The sequence below is a fragment of the Cucumis sativus genome, chromosome 5 (assembly GCF_000004075.3).
Source record: "Cucumis sativus cultivar 9930 chromosome 5, Cucumber_9930_V3, whole genome shotgun sequence".
In the NCBI taxonomy this organism is placed as follows: Eukaryota; Viridiplantae; Streptophyta; class Magnoliopsida; order Cucurbitales; family Cucurbitaceae; genus Cucumis; species Cucumis sativus.
In genome coordinates, this window is record NC_026659.2 from 18,312,314 (window position 1) to 18,335,384 (window position 23,071).

The 23,071-nt window shown below is 33.4% G+C and overlaps 1 protein-coding gene across 5 annotated transcripts; it reads right to left on the reverse strand.

Moving 5' to 3' along the window:
• Nucleotides 1-107: 107 nt before the first annotated feature.
• Nucleotides 108-15,195, reverse strand: LOC101211160 (myosin heavy chain, skeletal muscle). 5 transcript variants are annotated; one of them, XM_031886116.1, is made up of 13 exons: nt 14,883-15,195; nt 14,660-14,740; nt 14,270-14,527; nt 13,075-13,177; nt 12,593-12,793; nt 12,355-12,477; nt 12,172-12,209; nt 11,972-12,101; nt 6,828-11,228; nt 6,576-6,731; nt 6,396-6,494; nt 952-1,094; nt 108-794 (listed from the first exon to the last, which is right to left on the reverse strand). In XM_031886116.1, exons 4-13 carry the CDS (start codon nt 13,150-13,152, stop codon nt 506-508), a joined length of 5,658 nt encoding a protein of 1,885 aa, XP_031741976.1. In that variant the 5' UTR covers nt 13,153-13,177; nt 14,270-14,527; nt 14,660-14,740; nt 14,883-15,195; the 3' UTR covers nt 108-505. The 5 variants fall into 5 exon arrangements, with proteins under 5 accessions (XP_031741976.1, XP_011655222.1, XP_031741977.1 ...); XM_011656920.2 differs by lacking the exon at nt 14,660-14,740; XM_031886117.1 differs by lacking the exons at nt 14,270-14,527; nt 14,660-14,740.
• Nucleotides 15,196-23,071: the final 7,876 nt, after the last annotated feature.

Genomic DNA, 23,071 nt, shown 5'->3' on the forward strand with positions numbered 1-23,071 from the left:
CATATTTAACCATTATGGAATCACTCCAAAGCATGCTCTCATTTGAAAGGATGAAATGGAGAGTAACAAATTATCCACAAACAGAAAAAGTAGGAAGATAGCTGAGAGGAAGGGCAAAGATGTATAATGACATGGTTTCATTGCTTTCTCTTCATAATATTTGGAGAGTTAAGTTATCTACCCATGAAGATATTACATTTACTGTACAGAAAAAATTACATTGAAGTAGAAAAGAAGATTCTATACTTGATAATACTCTACCAACTGGTGAATGAATAGGTGCAGAAGCTTTCTTATTTACACAAAACTGTTGCATCTTTATCGTGCAGCTGACTCTAAACTCGTAGCAGCTCGATCCCTGGAGACAGTATCGTCCGTCGATATTCTTCTTGGTGTTGTGATGCAGAAAGCCAAAGATGAAGCCTTTGGTGTCACATTTGACCTGAATGCGATTTCAACAACTAGTGAAAGAGACAAGAGAGACTTATCTTAGGAAGCCAAGAAGTTATGAAGGAGAATGCTCCCCCCGGGATGACCATGAGAGTCGATTATTGGCGTTGAGAAGCTTCTTGGATGCTCGGACATTCTTGACAGTCATCATGAGTTTCTGTCTCTCCCCTTCAACCTCAGCAAACTGGAGGCTTAACTGGGAGTAACGATCATGCATCTCTCTCAGTTCAGTCTCTACAGTTGTGTACTTTCCCTTTAGATCTAACATGTCTTTTATTAGCTCATTGATGTCGCTAAAGCTTCGATATATCGCTTCTTCATCACTGTGTTGCTTCAAGAAAGAACTGGACCACAGACCAAAATTTTTATTGAAACCATTAGAATAGTTCAACTTCAAACAACCTAAGAAACATAGATACTTCTGCATCTAATAGTGCTTTTAAGCTAAGAAAACTGCTATAAATATCAAATTGTTGGGCATGGTTGTACTGGTTGATGTACCTCTGAAAATGCATACTTGGTTTCTTTTTTGACCGCAAAGCTTCAGCAAGCTCGATCTCTAGAGCTAGTACCCTTTCTAAAGCATTGCCACTGCTCGAAAATTCCTTGAACAAGGGGAATATGCTTCCTAGTTCTTCATTCACCTGAAAAAAATGAGCACAAGTGTTAACATGTCGATTTACACATCGAAGATGCCAAAGAATGTAATTTTCTGTATATTTCACAAAGAGAGAAGGATTTTCATAAATAGAAGAACCCATTACAAATAAGGAAAAAATAATTTTGGCAAATATAATACAACCGATATAATACGAAAAGGAAACAATCAACATTCCCCCTCAAGGTTTGAAGATATCAGTCGTTGCCAGCTTGTCAATCAATTTGTTGAATTGCCACATTGGAAGGCCTTTAGTTAATACGTCTGCAATTTGTTCTGTTGTCAGAAGGTAGGGTATGTATATTACTCTTGCATCGACCTTTTCCTTTATAAAGTATTTATCAACTTCAATATGTTTCGTCCTGTCATGAAGGACTGGATTGTGGGCAATGGAAATTGCTGCCTTGTTGTCACCGTAACTGCACATGAGCCTCGTCTGAGTGAATCTCAATTTTTCCAAAAGTCTTCTTATCCATATACCTCCACAAATACCATGGGCTAAAGCTCTAAATTCTGCTTCTACACTACTTGCAACCACACTCTGTTTTTTACTTCGCCATGTAACAAAATTCCTCCAACAAAAGAGTAGTAACCAGACGTGGCTCTTCTAGTAGTCGTGCTACCTGCTCAATCAGCATAAGTGTAAACTTCAACATTGAGATGATCATGCTCTTTAAGCAATATGCGTTTTCCTAGAGTACCCTTCAAATGTCTTAGGATTCTATAAACTGCATCAAAGTGAGCTAGCCCAAGAGCATGCATGAACTGACTTACCATACTAACTGCAAAAGCGATGTCAGGACTTGTGTGAAAAAAAGATATCTCCCCATAAGTCTCTGACATTTTTTCTTTCCTTTACCTCATTTTTCATTGTAGCTTCAAATTTTAGATTCTACTCAATCGGAGTTTCTGCTACCTGGCAACCAAGTAAACCTGTCTCTTCTAACAGATCAAGAATATACCTCCTTTGGTTGACAAGAATTCCAATTTTGCACTTGACAAAACTCCATGCCTAGGAAGTACTTTAAGGTTCCTAGTTCTTTGATTTGGAAATCATCAAATTTTTCTTTTCAAGAAAGTTAATCTTGTCTCATCATTGCCTGCAAGAATGATATCAACAAACTATCAAAACCTTACCTTGTCATTTTTTGTATGTTTATAGAACATCGTATGATCGGCTCGATTTTGACTGAATTCATAGTTTGTGACTGCTTTTTCAAAGCATTCAGACCAGGCTTTAGGAGATTGTTTGAGACGATCTAATGATCTCTTTAACTTGCACACTTTGTTAATCATGAGATCTACCTCAAATCAAATGGCAAGTAAATACTTCTTCTTCAAGTTCTCAATTGAGAGGCATTTTTAACATCCAGTTGATAATGAGACCAACCAAAGTTAACTACAACCGACAGCAAAATTCTGATAGAATTGATTTTAGCTACTGGAGCAAATTTTTTTTGATAATCAACTTCATAGATCTGAGTAAACCCCTTAGCAACCAATCTGGTCGTACCTTTCAACTTTACCATCAGCTTTACATTTCACTGTGAACACTCACTTGCATCCAACTGTAATTTTGTTTCAGAGCATTCATCAAATCATTCAGGGCCTCCTATATATTCCTTTGAACAAAATTGCACAATTACAAGTATTAAACCACCAATTCACTCAAAAGCTTAAGCTGGTGGTTGAAGGCAAATTTAATTATATATCACCAACACTCTCCCTCACTTGTGAGCTTGAAATATTTAAAAGCCCAACAAGTGGAAATCAATTTTAATTGAGGAGGAAACGACAGTGCAGGGGCTTGAACATAGGACCTCTTTGGACCACCTACTCTGATACCATATCAAACCACAAATTCACCCAAAAGCTTAAATTGGTGGTTGAAGACAAATTTAATTACATATCACCAACAACAGGTACCTTTCTTATGGGCAATTGGAATATCAAGATCGGATTTTGACTTGTCAAGTCAATCTGTTGTGTTTCTCCCCCCGAAAAAGAACTCTCCACACTTGACATCAAAGAATTAGAATGCATAATTTCAGAATCAATGTTGTTTTGGATAGGGATAGGTGAAGTGTCCCAAAAATTATCTTCAAGGTTAGATGTCTCCCTCTAAAGAGAATTTTGGATATAAAAGAGGTGGATTTTTTTTCATTTTTTTAAAAAAAACACATCCATACTCTCAAAATACTTTTTGGTCGAAGGATCAAAACATTTGTAAGCCTTTTTATGGGAGACAGCCTACAAAAATGCATTTAACAGATCTGAGGGTCATGTTTAGTGCGAGTCAGGTTGGCATGATGAACTTAAGCAGTGCAACCAAGCAATTTGATTGGTACGTTGGAGAACAACCAAACAGTAAGAAACGAATTTTTTAAGTGTTTTAAAGAAGTTTTAAAATTCAAAACTTTTGTTGAGATTTGATTGATCAGGTATGTAGTTGTAAGAACTGTGTCACCCCACAAATATTTTGGGACATTCATAGAAGACACAAGGACACAAGCAACTTCAAGTAAATGTCTATTCTTCCGCTCAGCAATTTTATTTTGCTAAGAAGTATCACGTCATCTAGCTTGATGCAAAATACCCTTTTCGTGTAAGAAACTAGTTAATTTTTCATTGAAATATTATGTACCATTATCAAAATGAAGGATGCAAATTTTAGTTTGGAGCTGAGTCTCAAAAACCTAAAATAACGAAACCTCTTTTGCCTCTAACTTGATAACAAAAACCTCTTTTACCTCTGACTTGATAGTTAACAAATAAAGTCAGGTTAAATGAGCATGATCATATATAAAGGTAACGAACCAACGCTTTCCACTATGAGTTAAAACTTTTGACGGACCCCAAACATCAGTGTGGATTAAGAAAAAGAGTGCAGAAGCCTTGTCAGGTTTGGACAAATAAGTGGATCAACGATGTTTGGCAAAAGTGTGAAATCCACGTTGAGAAAATGAACAATCAAGACCTTTAAATAAATCTGGAAACAAAAACTTTAAGTAAAAGAAATTAGGATGCCCTAGCACATCCAACCATCTCCCTTGAGTCCTAATGCTGAAAGATACAATGAGTGTCATAGAAGAAATGACAATTAGTATCCTTAGAGATTTTACTAACAAATAACAAATTGCAAGCATTTTGAAGAACAAAATGCAACGTAAGTTTTGTAGTAAGAGGAATAGTTCCTTTGCCTACAGTAGGGTGAAACAACCCTCAACGATGCAAATCTTTTCATAGAAAAATATAGGAAAGTAGGATGCAAATAAGGAAGAGGAACTGATCAATCAAAGGCTCCATAATCTATAATCCTGGAGATGAGTTCATGTAAGAGAGCGCTTGAGGAAAATTACCTGATTGTGCCAAGAAAACACTAGGATTACCAGATGAGAAAGTAGTCTTTATCAGTTTTAAGATTTGATCAATCTGCTCCTTGCTAAACAGATTGGAATCACCAAAATCTGCATCTCATGTGTGTAGGAGGGAATTTATCTCCCTATGCTTTGAACTTTTCCAATTTGCAGATTTTCCATGAAGCATCCAACATATTTCACATGTATGCCAGGGTTTATTGCAACGGTCACACCAAACTCAAGGCTTTTCATGTGTCTTGTTGGAGAAATCAAAGGCCTTCATGATATTTGTTTGGACACCAATGCAGAATTTTCTACGAAATCAATAGGGCTTTTTCCCAATCTTAACATTCCTACGGCTTTCTTCCCCGAGAACTTAAAAAAAACACATTATTTGTAGATGGAGAGTGGTTTTCCTAAGTATTCGACCTCACCTCATCAAATTCAACATTGAGGTCTGCAAGGAACTCATAAATACAAACATGTTCTACAGTTTTTCTGTAATGCTTTTGATCATTTGTAGACTTCCACCTATATGAATCAAAGAGATCCAAGTCTTGCCAAATCTCTTTTAGAGAGTGAAAGTATTGTGTCACCGAGTTACCTCCTTGGCATATTTCCTAAATTGAGATTCAACTAAAATACTTGTGATTGATTGCCTAAATCAGAGTACATTTGTGTCACATTGTCCTACAATTCCTTGATCGTGGAGTAGCACGTGTAATTACAGCTGATGTCAGGAGTTTACAAGCTAAGTCATAACCATGGAGTTTCCAGCATCCCAAGCAGCAAAACAAGGGTGATCTGGTTTTGGGGCAGTTTTCTCTGTGATAATGTAGCCAATTTTCCCTTGTCCATGAATATACAGTCTAGCACTCTATGACCAACGAAGAAAATTGTCTCTACTAAGTTGGATCATGGTGATTTGGATAGTGGGGCTATTGGAATGGATATGATTGTCAACTTTAGCCACAGGTAACTTAGTATCTGACATGGCAAAAGCAACAAAAGTAAAAAAAACGGAGAGAACAAATCTGAAAACACCAACCAAACTCATCATCGACAGCAGAATCAGCAGCGGACGACTTAGAAAGGAGTAACCGATAGACCTCCGATAGTCTACCAGTACACTAGGAGGAAGAAATAGAATAATAAGTTAGAAGTTAGTTAGACGTGCACATGTTGAGCACGTGGTTAATTAGTAGAATAATAAGTTAGAAGTTAGTTAGACGTGCACATGTTGAGCACGTGGTTAATTAGTAGTCAATTAGACGTGCACTTGAGTAGCACGTGGAGGTTAGGAACGGGGGGAGTAGTTACGGAAATCTGAATATATTGAATAGGGAGTGGGCGGGAGAGTCAGTTAGGTTTTGTGTGAGTGAAGTCTTGCCGCTGTTCATCCTTGAAAGATAGGGTAACAGAAGAGCGTTTTTACATTGTAACCATAGAACCATCTCGTTCTAAATTCAATAAACAAGTAGTAAATTCGTACCAATTGGATTCCATCAGTAACCAACGAGGACCACGACAAACGATGGCAAAGACAAAAAATAATACCAACTTACAGCCAAAAAACAAAAGAAAAGCAGCTTTTGGCGGTGGTGATAGGTCGAAGTAGAACGACCGACGGCAACAACCCTCAAGGAGGTGGAGCACGTGGGCGTCAACAGTGGACTATAAGAGTTTTAGATTTTTTAGGTTTTAAAAAAATTGAAGTTTTTTTAGGGTTTCAAGAACCTTCTTTGATAGCATACCAAAGTATGTGATTTTCTATATATTTCACAAAGAGAGAAGGGTTGTCTTAAATAGAAAAACAACCCATTACAAATGAGGAAAAAAATGATTTTGGCAAATATAATACAATTGATACAATAAAATATAATACTAAAACGAAATAATCAATTGAAAGCTTGTAAATTATGGATTACCTTGTGTAACTGCATCAATTGATGTTCTAAACCAGGAAAATCTGATTCAGGATGATCATCATCATGAGCAAGCGAATTTTCATTTTTCAATCTTTCCAACTGCAAACAGAATACAAGAGCTGAATATACCAACATTTGAAAATGAATACCAACACGCTTTCTCTAACATCGCTTACTAACCTCTTCATTTAGGTGGTCCATGCTAAATTTCAGGCTTTGAGCTCTGAAGTTATCATTTACCAGAGCCAAATGCTTTGTCTCATCATGCAGCAAGTCCTCTTGATTCCCAGGAGAGATATCTTGAAGTCCGTTGAGACTTCTTGACATCAAAACATCCTGTCATTGACATGAATGTGAGGGTGGTGGTAAGAGTTGCATAATACAGAGCAAAACAAAGTTTATGTCAAGAAACAAAACAATGACACTACATACCTGCTCAGGTTGCCCTTGACCATTAAGGAAAGCATGTGAATTATTGGTCGCATCAGTTGAAACTGATATTGTGCATTCAACTTCTTCACAAGGAGGTACACTATCTTTGTCTGAGGACTTAGACACGTGATCTTCTGTGCATTTTCCATCACCGCCTTCCTTCTGCATGCTCGTCTGAAATTTGTAACTCTCCAAAAAGTCTTTCATTAGGTTCAGTTCCATTGAAAATTTTAATTTGTCATCATTGCATTTCTTTAACAACGCTTCAAGCTCTTGTTTTTCTTCCTTGCAGCATTCAAGGCTGATAGAAGAGCATTCTTTTTCAGCCTTCACCAAATCATAAGCCTTCATTATTTCACGCTTTTCAGCAAGAGCTGCATTCAAGTTACCTTCCAATTCCACGATCTTCATTCCCAGATCTTCATTTCTTTTTATGTGAGTCACTTCAGATTTTTTCCTATTTTCAACTTCATTGATTGCATCTTGTAATTTCCACAACATTTCTTCACTGTGTTTCTTGGACACAGATAGCTGATGCTTCAATTCCTGCAACTTTGTTTCGTATTGCTCTTTTATAAATGCAATTCTGAGAGACTCTTGCATGGCATTGGATGGCCCTTCATTCTCTTTCTTTTCACGAAGTTGGAGGCACTCTGCCTCGGCCTTGTCTTTTAGATCCTTCAAGTGAATAGACAAGTTTTTGAATTCTTCTGTTTTCAAGATTTGTTCAGACAGCCTTTGGGTTAGATCATTACACTTATTTTGCAAGATGACCATCTCATCACTTATACCTTGGAGCAAGATCACATGAGCATGTTGTTCATCCAATTTTGACCGGACAACCAACAAACTTACTTCCAGTTCTTCCTTACAAAGCAACAAATCATCAATCTCTGTTTCACAAGTCTTCAACATATTCCCTAGTTTTTCAATCTCTTGAGCATGATGACTTCTATCAGCATCAGCTGCAACCTCCAAAAGTTTAGTCCTATTTTGCAATTCCTCAGACTGATTCGTCAGTTTTTCGTTTGCATCAAGAAGCATCTTATTTTCTGAAGCAAAGGCTTCTAACTCCACTTTTAGAGAGTTAAGATTCATCAACAATCTTGTGCTCTCTTCAGCTTGGCGTGCTTCACTGACCATACAATGATTAAGAGCAGTCTCTAAATTGACATACTTTTCCTGGACAGCTATAAGGTCCCTTTGTGATAACATAAATTGCTGAACAAGAATTTCAAGCTGGTTATCATATTGAGATCTTGTGAAAACTAGGCTAATGTCTGCAGCTATTGAAAATTCATGCATTTCACACAATTGACTTTCCAAACAAACCAAGGAAGAATTCTCTTGATCAAGATGCTTAAGAAGTTCTGCAGACTGGAGTAAATCTTTGTCGACTCTTGATTTCTCTGACTCAAGCTCCAACACCAATTGCTTGAGACGTCCAACTTCTGCCTTCATTTTCTCAAACTCTAGCAACTTGCAACTCTTCTCATTTATTTGTGAATCAAGATCTTTAATTCTTTTCTCTAAACTATCTTTAGAACTCTTCTCGATAACTAATTCATCAGAAAATGATTGACATTTATCTTTTGAGCGATCCAGATCCAACTTAAGCTTCATTGATTCCTCAACTTTTTCATGTAATGACTCAAGTAAAGTTTTTTTCTCCTTTGTTAACACCTGGATTGTAAATTTACAATTTCCAAGTTCTTCATCTACTAACCTCAGTGCTACCATTTCATTTTCAAGGCCATTGTTTTTAGAAGTCAGTTGTTGCAGTTCATCCTCCACATGATCGAGAACAGACAGAAGTTCTTTATGCTGTTGGGTAAATTTATCTTCAGCTTCACTGCTGTTGATATTTTTAGAAACAGTCTCAATTGCAACGTGAAACGTTTGCACCAGTTCACTGGCCTTATCCAATCTGTTGACCATATCTTGTTTTGTGCGTTCAAAACTCTCTTTCATGATCAGATTATCTGATGCTACTCTGCTTAAGGACTTTTGAGCCGTATCTCTTTCTTTCATCAAATGTTTGTTTTCATTCATGAGTTGGAGAACTGTCTGGCATGCATCAAGATGGAGATTTTCAAATTTCAAAACCAAAGCTGCTAAGCTGTTGGGCTCTAAGTCATCATAAACAGATTCACTTAAGGAAGAGCTTTTGTTATGAGAAGCCAACAAGTTACTCAACTTATCATAAGCAAAACCAACAGTTTTATGCAGATCTCCCTTCACTGAAACCAGGTTGTCAAATTCAGCTCTTAGAGCTTTCATTTCTTCATGCAAAGATGCATTATCATTACGAAGTTTTTTGCTTTCAATGCCTTCCTCAATCATTGAATTCTCTAGCTCTAACTTCTTCAAAAGACAGGTTTGGTACTTTTCCTCAAAACTTCTATATTCCGTCACCAAGGCCTCACATTCTGATATTTTCTTGGAAAGAAAGGAATTTTCACGAGTAACATTTAATAAATCTTCTTCTAAAATTTCAGTTTTCAATCCCATTTCGTTGTATTTTGAAACAATTGCAGTCTTATATTCATTTAGAGATCGGATTTCTTCCAAAGAAGCTTGCAGTTCAAGAAACAATAATTGCTTGGACTTGGTTGATAGTTCCAGCTGCTGACTAATCTCATCTACTCTCTCTTTCATAAGTTTGAAACCAGTATTTGCTTCAATCAGAGTTTCATGGAGCGTCTTTGAAAATACATCCAGGTATATGTTAACCAAATGTACTTCAAAGACTTCATCTTCAACCTTTTGATACAACCCTTCCTGCAAGTAGAGAGACCTTTTTAAGTCCTCAGAGAAAATACCTCCACTAAAATGATATTTCTTTACCCCTGCATCATGGTTCTGCCTCTGCAAAAGTTTGCCATTAGAAAATTCCTCCAATTCAACTTCCGGCTTCCAACCTATTTCACAGGATTCCTGTCTGCTTGGATGTGAAGAACCAGTAAGTGCATTTTTAATAAGGTTTTCATTAGTCTCAAACACGGAGGTGACCTGAACAGATAGTAGATCAAGGTCCTTTTGCAGCTGGTTCACAGCAATTGAGTAATTTAAGCGTGCCCTTTTGAGAGCTGTCTCAGCACTAGAAGCTCTTCTTTCAAGCTCCTTATTGATGGAATCCAAACTCTTCTTCTCTTCGGCAAAGTTCATTAAACGTTTATTCATTTCGTGATGCAGTGCTTCTATCTCATCCTTAGAAGCCGTGATAGTATATATACATGTTGCATGCTCATTTCTGAGATTCTGCAGCTCTCCAATCATCTGTCTCTGATTTTCCTCAAGTTCATGAATAAAAGCTTCATAATAGCATTCCATCTGGTCCATTTTCTGTGCAAGGCTCTCCTGTTTTGCTTTTGACTCGTCCAACTCCCTCAGAAGTTCAAAAATTTTTCCTTTCATTGAACTGATTGCATCAATAGAGTTGGGTTCGTAGGACACCAGACCTGGTATAAGACAATGAAGCATGCTATCAGTATGGTAAATGTCTGAATCAAACCCAGTTCCTGATGTCAATATCTGACTAGTTGGGGAGTTCAATTTTCTGATCTCATTTTGGTTCACTTTGGCACAGGAAATTTCTTGTTCCATTCGTTCTCTGAAATCTTGTACATAGCAGAGCAACGCCTCCAAGTCAGCTAGAAGAAACCGAACATCTCTGTCTTGACATCCAAAGTGAGCCTTGTTTAGCAGATCTCTAATCTTTTCCTCCATTGTTAAAAGCCCCTTCAAACATTGTGGCTCGAGCTTTTGGCATATGTTATCCTGGTCAGTCTCTATGATTTGTTTTCTAGATTCTGATAGACTTGATTGCAGATTCTTTAATCTCTCAAGCTCGTCTTTAAGGTTTAAGCACTCAGATTTCAATACTGAAACTTCTTCTGTCAGTTCTTTACCTGAAGTAGTCTCCGTAGCAAGCTGCCAAGCAATTTTCTGTGTTTCAATACCCATCTCATCGACATGATTTTGCAAAGAACTTACTTCTAGCCTCAACTCAACAATCGAAGACTCAGCTACTTCCAAGCTTTCCCTAAGTCTATTGTTTTCTTTATATGCAGTAGTCAGTTCCCCATCAGCAGCAAAGTCAGAACCCCAGTTATGAGTCCAATTGTTGGACCTCTGCACTAAATATTGATGATCACCCTGGTCTCCTTTCTCTGATCCAGGACTTTGGCCAATGGAAAGTCCACCTAGATCACCAGATACTGTGCTCTTTATGCTGTCAATTTCATGCACATCGTTTTTTTCTGCATATAAGCTTTCTGAAGTATTGGAAGAGACGTCAAAACCGGCTGCTGAATCTGCATACTCTTCTTTTCGACCACCCTCATCTTCGAGTAAAGGGAGCTCGTTATATACTTCTTTGGATCTAATTCTTGCATTGACCTATTTCAGCCGAGGTAGAAGTGGGATGGGAGGCACGGAGAGAAAAGTTTTTTGTAAGTAACAGAACAATGTCATTGAAATCTGAAATATACATAAATGGAAACCGCAAGCTTAACTATTACATTAAGATTTACTAGTTCACTTAAATGGAGAAGCTTATATAATTATATAAAGAGAGGACCAAGTAGAAGATTATAAGGATGATAAGTGTTACTTCAAGAGGAGAAGAGAAAAGTTTTTTGGCTTCCCCAAACTTATTCCTTTATGCAACTTCATCCTTTAATAGTAACGTAGAAGCAACAAACTAATAAGTTTTAAATATACTTTTATTCAAGTGTTTCACCACCATTAATATATTTGGTCTAGTTGTGGATAGCTTTCTCACCATAACATTGTGACACTATTCTAGTAATATAAACTCCTTTTTACATGTTTTGGAAGATGAGCATTCCCCTGTTCTATATTATTTATGTAATATTGGGCATTAATGGTGTAACTGATATCTAACCTGGCCATCTCCTTATTAAGTTTATCAAATATTGTACTTCCTTCATTCTTCATTTCCTCAGTTAGGGTTGTTTTTTCCTATCCAGCGATTTAACATTATAAGGATTTCACTCGAAATTCTCCAAGTACAAATGTTTTTATAATGTAGCCCCAGAAGATAATAACTAAAAAAAAACCAAAGGCCATGAGTGTATATTCCAAAACAACATAATCGAGTAAAAAATTAATAAGAAAACCTTATTTGAGTGAATATTCACCAAATCCTTGGATGGTGACATTTTTCCACTTGGAGATTCTCCATGACTATTTTGATCGGAGAATGTCTGCAGCCCCCTCTCCCTGAGCTCCCTTTGCTGCTCAAACTCCCTAAAAAGAATGACAAATAAATATTAACAGGATGTAGGACAGATTATTAAAGTTTCATTTTAAGACGTACCTGAAACCAGTTTTAGAAGTGAGCAGCTGTACAGTAACCTGACATTGAAAATGATTGAGCAATATGTTACAGTTGAATTATAAATTAGGCCAATGCAAATATGAAAAACAAATGAAAGTGATAGAATTTTGATGAGAGATTTGAGCCCTATGTTAGGAATGTCGAGCCTTTCCAAATTCTTACATGTAAAATAGTCCCAGGTTCACATCCATTAAGAGGCAGTGCAACAGCTAAAGGCTTCAGTGCATCAGCATAGTCAGCCAGATTGATGTAAGCTTCTCCGAGGGTGCTTGAACGAGAAGAGCCCTAGAAATTTAAGGATTTGGTCAAAAAAATTAAGGCAATTGTCCAGACAATGCCAGAGAAGTTCAAAAACAAATTGAGAAAAGAGAAAATGATAAATAGTTGATAGGATTACTACCATGGCCACTACAAGTTTATAGAGCTTATCATCATATTTCTTTGTTCTAGTGTCTTGAAGAAGTCTAGCTGTTTCATAGATAGGATCAGCCCATTTACAAGCTCCATTTCTCACATTTGCTTTAGTTGTCTTTGCTGTTGCCTTCCCAGAATCAGCAGGAATAAAAGATATAAACAGTTTGTCCCATCCAAATTGTGGAATCTAGATCAAAAAGAAGATAACAAGATTCAATCATTGTATTTTTTGTAGACAGTTTATCACATAAACATGAAGTGGCATACTGTATTACTATCAAGTCTGCTGAAAATAGATAAGGAAAAAAGAAAAGTAAGTACAGGATATTTCAAAATGTAAGAGTCTAACCTTCAATGACTTGGAGAATCATACTGGAAATGCGGTTTTTTTATTTTTTAACAATAAACTATCTAGTGGCAATCACAATGCAGGCATTAAAACTGAAAAATGCAATGAAGTTGACTTACATGCGTGGCATGAAATTGAAGCCTGAAGACCACCTTTACTTTTGTCTTCTCAAGCTTCCACTTAGCAATCCTTGACATTTCTATGCAATATCGCAATCATCCACTGCACAAGATTCCATTTCAAAAGCTTAGTCTTGCTGTTTCTATATTAGTTGATAAATTATATATAATTTTTTTCATTTCTGCAAAAATTGAATAAAGCTAAATTCTATTTGATTAGTAGAAGAATAGTTTTCTGTGAACTGGTGAGGGAAGTGATATCATTGATCTCTTCAAAAGAAACCTTTTGGAATTGGCATAATACATGAGGAAGACTCAATGTCTGAAAGAGGCCTGAATCATCATCATTTGCAAGAAGCAATATTTAACAATCCATAAATGAGGAAGGAAAGTGACAATTTTAACTTCAACAAGAAGACAGAAGCAAAACAACTCATAGAACTTGCCAAAAGCCTAAGGAAGTATAAAGTAATGCATGCATAACATATAGTTTTTCCATTACTACTTTCAAATCAATAAAACTTAAGCAGTCGAGCGAAAAAAAAAGCAGTAGGTAAAAGTGAAATCTCATAGAGTTCATTGATACAACTTAAGGTAATGAACTCAAACTTAGACTCTTCCTTTGACTCACGAATCCATACTTATTTGATGAAAATTAAGTCGTCCCAATATAAAAACAACAGACCTAGTTAGTACTAACGAATTCGTACTTATTTGATGAAAATTATCATTACCAACAATCCCAATGCACATAATCAAATTCTTCGGTGAACAATGGCAGCAGGCCGACTAAATACCTAAACTGGAAATTCAAAGTCACAGTCACCAACGGTTTGTAGATCACACCGAAAGGCCAAACCAAGAACATTGAGAAAATTAGTGAAAGAAATTAAATGACAACTGAACGTTATTAGGTTAGGGAAAAACTAGCACACAAAAAACAGAACATTCGAACTTAAAAAATACTGAAGATTCAGCTCAAGCATCTTGAACCCAGATTACAAGTTGTTTCTAAAACAATAATGTTCACTCTCAACTCAATTGCTCTCCCGATGGACTTGAGTTCAATGCCTTCTTGAAGGTTTGGACCGTTAATCAGGAATTTAAAAGGGGAAAAGAAGAACAAAACACCATAAGAGAAAGGGGTGGAAGAGAAGTTCAGATTATAGAAACAGATGACAATTCTAAAACATACCTTCTTGGAGGAGATACAAAGTTGTCAGAAACCCAAAATTTTATTAACAAAATTGAAAACACCCAGCAGAAAACCCCCGGATCCGGGCAGTGGAAACATGAATGAGCTAAACAAAATTCACCCTGGGAAACAGACAAAGTCGTGATCTAGAAAATTGCCCCATTCAAAGAAATGCCGCTCGTGCACTGAAACCCAGAACAAGAAGACTGACAAGAACAGAGGGCAAAATAGAATCTCAAACCATCTGTCCAACCAAATCTGGAAAAAAAGGAAAAAAACAGAGAAAAAAAAAAGGAAAATGAACTGTAAGTAACAAGAAAGTTTAAATTGAAGAGAAGCTAAAGAAAACACTTGCATTTCTCTTCAACAAGACGTCATATGAAAACCCACCAGAAGAAGGAGTAGACCCAGATGCCAAAAAATTCCAAAACAAATTATTAGAAAATTACAGAGTGGAGAAAACGCCAAATGCTGGAAGGTGAAACAGAACAAGGATATCACCATGGCAGTAAAAGTTAAAAGGAATAAGATTAAGGAGTGATTAATTAAAGATTATTAGCACATTTGGAAATTTGAAATTAATTGGGGTTAGTACGAAAATGTAGATGGGTACCTGGACTAAGCTGGGGATCTGCGGGAGCTTGGGTTGGAAGAAAGAAGAGAAAGAGGGAATCTTAAGTGAAAATCCGGCAGAGAAGAAAGAGAAAAATGAGGAAGGTTGAAAGAAATTGGGGTGTCAGTGTTTGGTAGGAGAAGGAAAATGGAGAAAGGCGAAAGGGATGGAGATGGCTCCGGCGACGGCGGAGGTGGCGTAGATGAGCAGTAAAAAGAAGAAGAAAAAAAAAGAATGGGTTTAGAAGAAATTAATAAGGTGAGATGGAGCTGAGATTTTAGCTCAGAAATCAACTTCAGGAACCCGCCAAAAGCCTGTGATTGCCTGTCCTCCAATTAGTTATTTCTCTTAATCCTCCATTTCCTTCTCTCTTACGGATATACCCTCCTTCTTTCAATCTATTCTCCTTTTTGCCCTTCATTTTTTAACTCACTCACACTCAGTCTAATATTCCCCCCCCGCCCTCAATACAATTCCCTAAAATTCCCTTTCTTTTTCTTTTTCTTTTCCTTGTTAACTTTAGAATGCAAGTCCTCCGTAATTCATACTATTACATTCACCTTCTATTTTTACTTCCCATGCCTTATATTTCTTCATTTTACTTTTGCATGGTGAAGACATAAAAGAGCACATGAGATTACAAGCTTTTTTTTTTTTCTTTTTAAAACTACATCTGCATTATATTTCTTTGCATCGAAATTAATATTATTATTATTATTTAATCAATTAATGTATATAGAATAATTAAATTAAGAAAAAGAATAGAAAATATTGTGAGTCATGCATGTAACAAAGTCAAATGATGGAACATGCAAGTATTCTACTTTCTCCGGATAAATATGAATTCGTTCAATAATATATATAGAACTTTAAGAGAATTTTTTAAATTTGTAAACAAAAGTATTGGTTAGTTTGAAGGCATGGGCAATCGTGTTCACTGTTTTGCATTTGCTATTTTACAAAAAATGACCCTTTTCGTGCATTAATAATTTCCTCCATTTATAGTATGTAACAATGTAAATTTCTCTCTTCATCCATATGTAACATTTAAATGAATTTCCTATCTTGGAAATAAAAATCAACCAAAATTAAAAATTGAAACATTACTTCTTTTATATTATACAAATAAGAGATATTTTTAAAATAGCAAAATAAATTGATATTATAAGCTATAGCAAAATTCTTAGTTTTATTAATGATAGTTATTGATAGACACGTATAACCAGTGGCTATCAATATCTATTGTTGATAAAATCTGAAAATTTTGTTATATATTGTAAATATTTTGTCAAATTTACCATTTTTTATAATCTTATTTTTTATTTTAATTTATAAAACTGAAAAAATTAGATATTGAAAATATTGGTTGATATAGCAAAATTGTCCTTTGGATACAATATTTTAGAAAAGTTAAATGAATCATAATAATCATTAATACATACATGGACTAAATTTAACATTTTGGATGTGTATATATAATAGGCTTAAATGGACAAAAATGAATGTGTATGAAAGTAAGAACATACATCATTTACGCCAAAGATTAATGTATAATATAATATGAGTCGCTGAAAATAACTTAAATTTATTTACTTTATTGAAGAGATATTTAATGAATCAAACAAATTTTAAAATTAATTGAACCAACCTCTTACATAAAACAGCGAACATATGATCTTCAAAATTTTAGATATAAATTGTGTAGTTATTTTTATGATCATTGTGCACTATAAAATATTTTAAAATGAGCGGCTCAACTAACATCGTGTATGTGATATCAACTAAAAGTTCAATCGTGTGTTGTGAAGAGAAATATTCTAGATGTATTGGAATGTGTGGTAGATGGGTAGCTTTACCATTTTAGTATCTACTTTTTTAAAAGGTGATTAATTTTAGTATATTTGTAAATTTTGAAGGGAAGAGAATAGATAAAAATGAAAATTATGAAAACTAAAATGGTTAATTTTAAGAGGTGAATGGACCAAAATAGACACCTTTAAACTACAAGTAAAAGAGAGAACAAATTAGAGACTGTGTGATATTTGTAATTTTTTATAAAAAAAAATGCTTCTACCTACTTAATTATTATAAGGAAGAAATAGTGGAATTATGCATGAGAGAATTAAACACAGAATGCCACACATATTTTTTTGAATTTAATCACAAGGCTGTGTTTGGACAAAGACTTAGGCCACTATTTTTTATTGGTTCATCACCTACTACTTGTTCTTTCTTTAATGGTTTTGGTTTTGGTTTTGATTCTCATTCCCACCAAATGATTTACATTTCAGATAATTAAAGTCAAGACCAAATAACTCCAATTAACCTTGATTTTGATTCAACTTTCCCAATTATGTAATTTTAATTACTTTTACTTTTTAAATAAATTTGTTGTTATGAAGTGATATAAATAATACAACCAGTAACGTAATTACACAAACTATTGATAATTCAATTTTATAAATATATTGACAGATAATATTTTAGAAAAAAATCATCAATATCGCATAAATTTAAAAGAACTTGAATTTGTTTGAATTTTTTTTTTGGAATAATATTATTTAATTAATTAAGTATGGTATGTTTTTGAACATGTGAATTGAAGTTGAATATGATTAGCAATGAAATGATAGATGTAGACCAAAAAAATGAATGTGAGGTGAATATTTCATTGATAAAATTTAGGCTATACATATAAAGTTAACTACACTGTTCAATAGCAGAGGTGTAATCAGTCGAGTTGGGTTGGTTTTCGAAAAATCAGATTATGCTTAAACAAGAGTTGGAATCTATTATAGAGGGAGACATTGAAATTTTTTAAAGGAAAAGAGAAAAAAAAGACAGAAAGAGATCTCGAACAAGAACGACAGTGGCGGTGGCAAGAATGATCTTGGCATTGGCGAGGTTAGATTCGACGATGTAGACGTCAAAAGCCATGGGTAATTGGAGAAATGAAAACTTCCAAATACTGTAATTCTTAATTTAGTATTGCTTATGCTAAATATTGTTTCCACGTAAATGGAAGCATTTCATGCAAGAGTATCAAAGCTAACCCTAATGAATACAAATATGAGAATCACTTAGATCAAACCATATTCCACCTAAATATAGATGAGCTATAAAATCGTAGATAACCTATAGATTTTGAGTTTGAGTCTTCGTCACTTTTCACTAGATAGGAGGGTCTTTGTGTATAAATCGATGTGCTGCACATTACTATAACTATAAGAACCTTAATCACTTGCATGACTACATAGTGAATAACGCAATAACCAAAAATAATACTACTATATAACATATCATCCTATGTATTCTTACTAAATATCTAAACTCATTCCTTCCATATATACTTGAAGGATATCTATTTGCATCAAAGTGAGCAACCATCATCATCTATGATTTTTCTAAATTTTAACTCTGTATAAACAAAACAATATTCAGTTTGATGTGAAATGATGTGAAATTTCTAATGTAAAATAAAAAGTTCAAATTAAGTTAAAATATAGATGGTTTCTTTCTAAAAATGATGGGTGTGGTAATTTCTTTTCAAATTGTAGTTTTGGATAATACTTTTCCAATATTTTCATAATATTTACTCGAAATCTCCACATTTATGTGTTTCCATAGGTTTATATCTCTTATTTGATACATGTGCAAGTGCACATGTGTCAAGTTATAATATGGTGAAACGTTAAAACATAGATTATCTTTTATCTAAAAATCAAATGTCTAAATTAATGATATGTCTAAAGTTAGAAACTATCTTTTGGATTATTATCTTTTAACAACAATCTTGTCTCATTCAATTTTAATTGATTACCAATCACTTGAAACCAAATTAAGAAGTATGATGTTAAGAATAGTCATGATCAACTATCATGATGAACACTTTTTTCATGGTACATAGTAACACTTGTATACGATAGATTCAATTAAACTAACAACTCATTACAAGAATTTTTACTTTTATCAATAAAAAAAAGTTGTTGACCAACGTCCAGAAAACGTCGTTTAAGTTATGTCGACACTTTTTTTTGCGTTGGCCAAAAATGTTGTCATATTCATGTCTGGAGAAGTTTTTGTCAACGAAAATGATTTCCGTGGCCATAAGTACCTTTTCTCTGATGTATATTGTTGCGTCAGCATACAAGTTTTGCCAACGCAAAAACGTCGGCCTAAGTATTAAAACAAAAAAAATATACATTTTTTTTTACATATTTATGCTTACGCAATATTTATACATATGACGACACAAAAAGCATCGACGTAGGTTTTAAAAACAAAAAGAACTCATACATACATTTTCTTACATATTTGTGTTGACACAATTATTTATACACGACTTGTAAAAAGTTAGAATGACAAACTTTGGTTTAGGGAATGGTACATGTGAGATTTATGAAAACTTAACAATCCTTCCATGTGTAATGATTTATTGTTGAATTGAATGTTAGTTTTATTTTTAATATAGAAGCTTTTTTTTTTTAATATTTGTTACACAAATTATTTAATTGTCAATTAATTATTGTTTGTGCATCATTAGGTATTATTGAAAAAAACTGCTTATTTAGTAATTACGATTCATATCTAAAACTATACACTATGTATACCGACGAAAACAACGTCGACAAACATATGTTTTTTTACCGCATTTTGAAGAACGGTTATGTCGAAAAAACATGTATTTTCGTCGAGACAACTTATATGCCAACGCAACATTTTTTGTCTATAAAAATGCATTATACCAACGAAATTGGTTGTATCGATAAAACTTGTACTTATGAATAAATACACATATGTAAACATTGCGTCAGCATAAAAATGTGTCAAAAATGTTTTACTTTTTTGTTTTTATAACTTAGGCTGACGTTTTTTGCGTTTCTATAGGTATAAATCATGTGTCAGCATAAATATATATGAAAAAGTATGGTTTTTTGTTTTAAAAACTTAGATCGACGTTTTTTGTGTCGTCACATATATAAATCTTTTGTCGACATAAATGTGTATAAAAAATGTATGGATTTCTAAAACTTTATCGACGAATTACAATTTTTTCGAAATAAATACGTGTTTGTCCAAGAAAAATAATGCGTTAGAATAAAAAAGTTCGGAGTTGATAAAAATTCTTGTAGTGACCTTTGAATTGAACACTTAATTTAGCATATTGAAGATCATGATAAACACAATAATATTGGAAAACAATCAAACAATCATGAAGACAATAACCATATAAATTAGTATGCATTATTAACTTAAATTCATAAATGTTAAAATGTCATTTTTTACCCAAATTATGAGTTCCTAGACTTTCAATAGATTTTCAAATTTAGACCCTAATGCTAGCTTATTATTCATTTAAAAAGAAATTTTCAAATTTAGACCCTAATGCTAGCTTATTATTCATTTAAAAAGAAATTATTATCTATAGTTTTTTACTATAAATTTTGAAAATATACTCACATATTATTTTTCTTTACACGAAACACTATTGTTATTCTCTAATCAATTTTGGTAAAAATTAACTACGAGCAACTAAAGTTAAAATTTATTAAAAGTACGTAGATTAAAATTGGACAATTAAAAATATAAAGATTAACATTAAACAAAACTTCAAATTAGGGGATAGGGACCAAAATGATATCCATTCATAAATGAGTTCATCAAGACCCTATAACTATATAACATTTAGCCATTCATCAATGCTATAATCATACTCATACATTTCAACAACTATGAATATGTAAAGAGAATAAAGAGGGAAACACTATTCCCATAATGAATATCATTGTGGAACACGTTAGAAACTCTTCGATAAAAACCTTGGGATCTCGAACAACTTTTAAATGAGCATTCCCTCTGTAAACTCTTTTCTTTTTAGTTAAAACACTCTAATGCTCTCTACTTTTGTATTTTAATTAATCAAAACCCCTATGATAAATAGAAAAAAGATTTCCTAAAACAACAATGACAGCACAACATTCACCATGTTTCATAACTTTCACACACAACATGTTAAATTTGATAGTATGGAGTTCCATCACAAAATCAATTGACAATGAGAGGAGTAACCCATTATCTATCTTATATGGAGTATGAGTCCTTTTGGCGGTTTTTCCAATGTGGCTTCTCCAATATGCCTACTCAAGACAGTGTCTCTTTGGGTTCACTTATCTTGGATCGAATACCCGTTTGGGTTTACTAGGCTCTAATATCATGTTAAATTTGATAGTATGCGGTTACATCTCAAAACCAATTGGCGATATGAGGAGTAGTCCATCTACCTTATATGGAGTATGAGTCCATTTAGTTTTTCCAACGTGTGACTCTCAACTTCTCCAATACAACAAACCTCTTCATAAGCATCATGACCCTGTGATATCCTCCACACCAAAAAGATCACATGAGTAGTATGGAAGAGCTCTCTTTAACACACATTTTAGGTGCATAAACTTTTTCAATGCAAAATGTTCTCCCCAATTTCTTTATTGGTTGGTAGTAAGATTTAATTTGAAGAATAATCCTACTCGATCTCATGATTTGATATTTATTTGCTCTCGTTGTTTGAAGAGATATTCATTTGGTCTTTGAGCTTTAATAATTATAAATTTATGTTAAATTTTTTTGAATTGTTTTTAACCATGGAGAGTTTAGGTTCATAGTTACAAATATTAAAATAAAATTTGTTTTAAACTTTTGAAAACTAAAAGAAATGTAATTATATAGACCATAAATGTACTATATTTTTTTCTTCCTTCCTAACTTTTAGTCCTTTAAAGGCACTGCTAGGAATAATTGAAAATTGTGAGTTTTTTTCTATATAAACAGATTCATTTAATATCATATGGCCTACAACAAACATCACAATTTATTAGATAATAATTGCCTTGAGATTTACATCATAGCGTTATGGAATCATTTATACTTCTAAACAATAAGCAAAGAATGGTATGATGAGTGAGGGTGAAAAATGGGCATTGAGCCATAAAGAAAAGGATTATTCCTTTTGAAAAAATTTGTTTGGAAAAGAAAAAGAAATAAACTGCATGATGAGTGAGGGTGAAAATTAGAAACTGCATTGAGCCACAAAGAAAAGTATAATTCCTTTTGATACAATTTATTTTAAAATAAAAAGGTGTTTTGAAAAATGTCTCAAACATTAAGGTAATCTAGCCACATGATTTGACTACTAATCATTAATTAATAAACATCCCTCAAACAATTATACATAATATTAACTTTGTAACATTAAACAAAGATGCAAGCAAGTCAAACTTTTTACATGCCAATAACATTTAAAATTTAAAACGGTTGAATTAGACCTGTGTTTATTGTAAAAGAATCAAAACGGGAGTAAATATCTAAATCAAGTCAACTTGGTTTTAGAGTGTGACCAAAAGTCATCTTTGATTGATTAGAGAAAAACAAAGTAATTATGTTTAGAGTTAATAATATCATATCATTTAGAGATATTTGAAATGATGTTGTTCTAAAAATTAAATTATAAATTCTAATAAGGCTCCAACTAATATATACTATTGAAAAACTAAGACAGAATTTTTATTGCATGAAACCCATATGTTGAATAACAATTTAAAATGCCTGAAAGAATACATATTCATAAAATTCTCATATATAAATGTCATAAATTCAAAGATAATATAACTAATATATCTTTTAATTTATTTGAAAAATACAAAATCTTTAATTCATAATTTAAAGAATTTATTTAAACTTTTTTATAATTTCTTTTCCAAAAATATTCATAAACATTCACATTTTTATTGATATTAATAAAAAAAAGTAAGAGTTAACATTTTCTTTTAAAATTGTTTGCAAATAAAATAATGTCAAATAATTTATAGAAAAAAACAGATAAACTTCTTTCTATTTGTTTTGTTGTCAATAATAGATTTATATATGTTTCTATCGTTAGTAGACACTGATAGATTTATGATTGATAAACGTTGATAAACTTTTATTAGTTTCTACCTAGTTTATATAGAAGATAAAAGAATTTCTTTTATATCTATCTAACATAGTTTTGATACTCTTTTTTTTAGGTTTAAAAAACTATTTTCTTAAATAATAAGAATAAAGAAAAATGGAAAGGAGATAAAAAGAAATGGAAAATGAATGGAGAGTTGGTGGAGAAGAGGAAATAGACAATTGAATGTAGCCAAGGAGCGGAG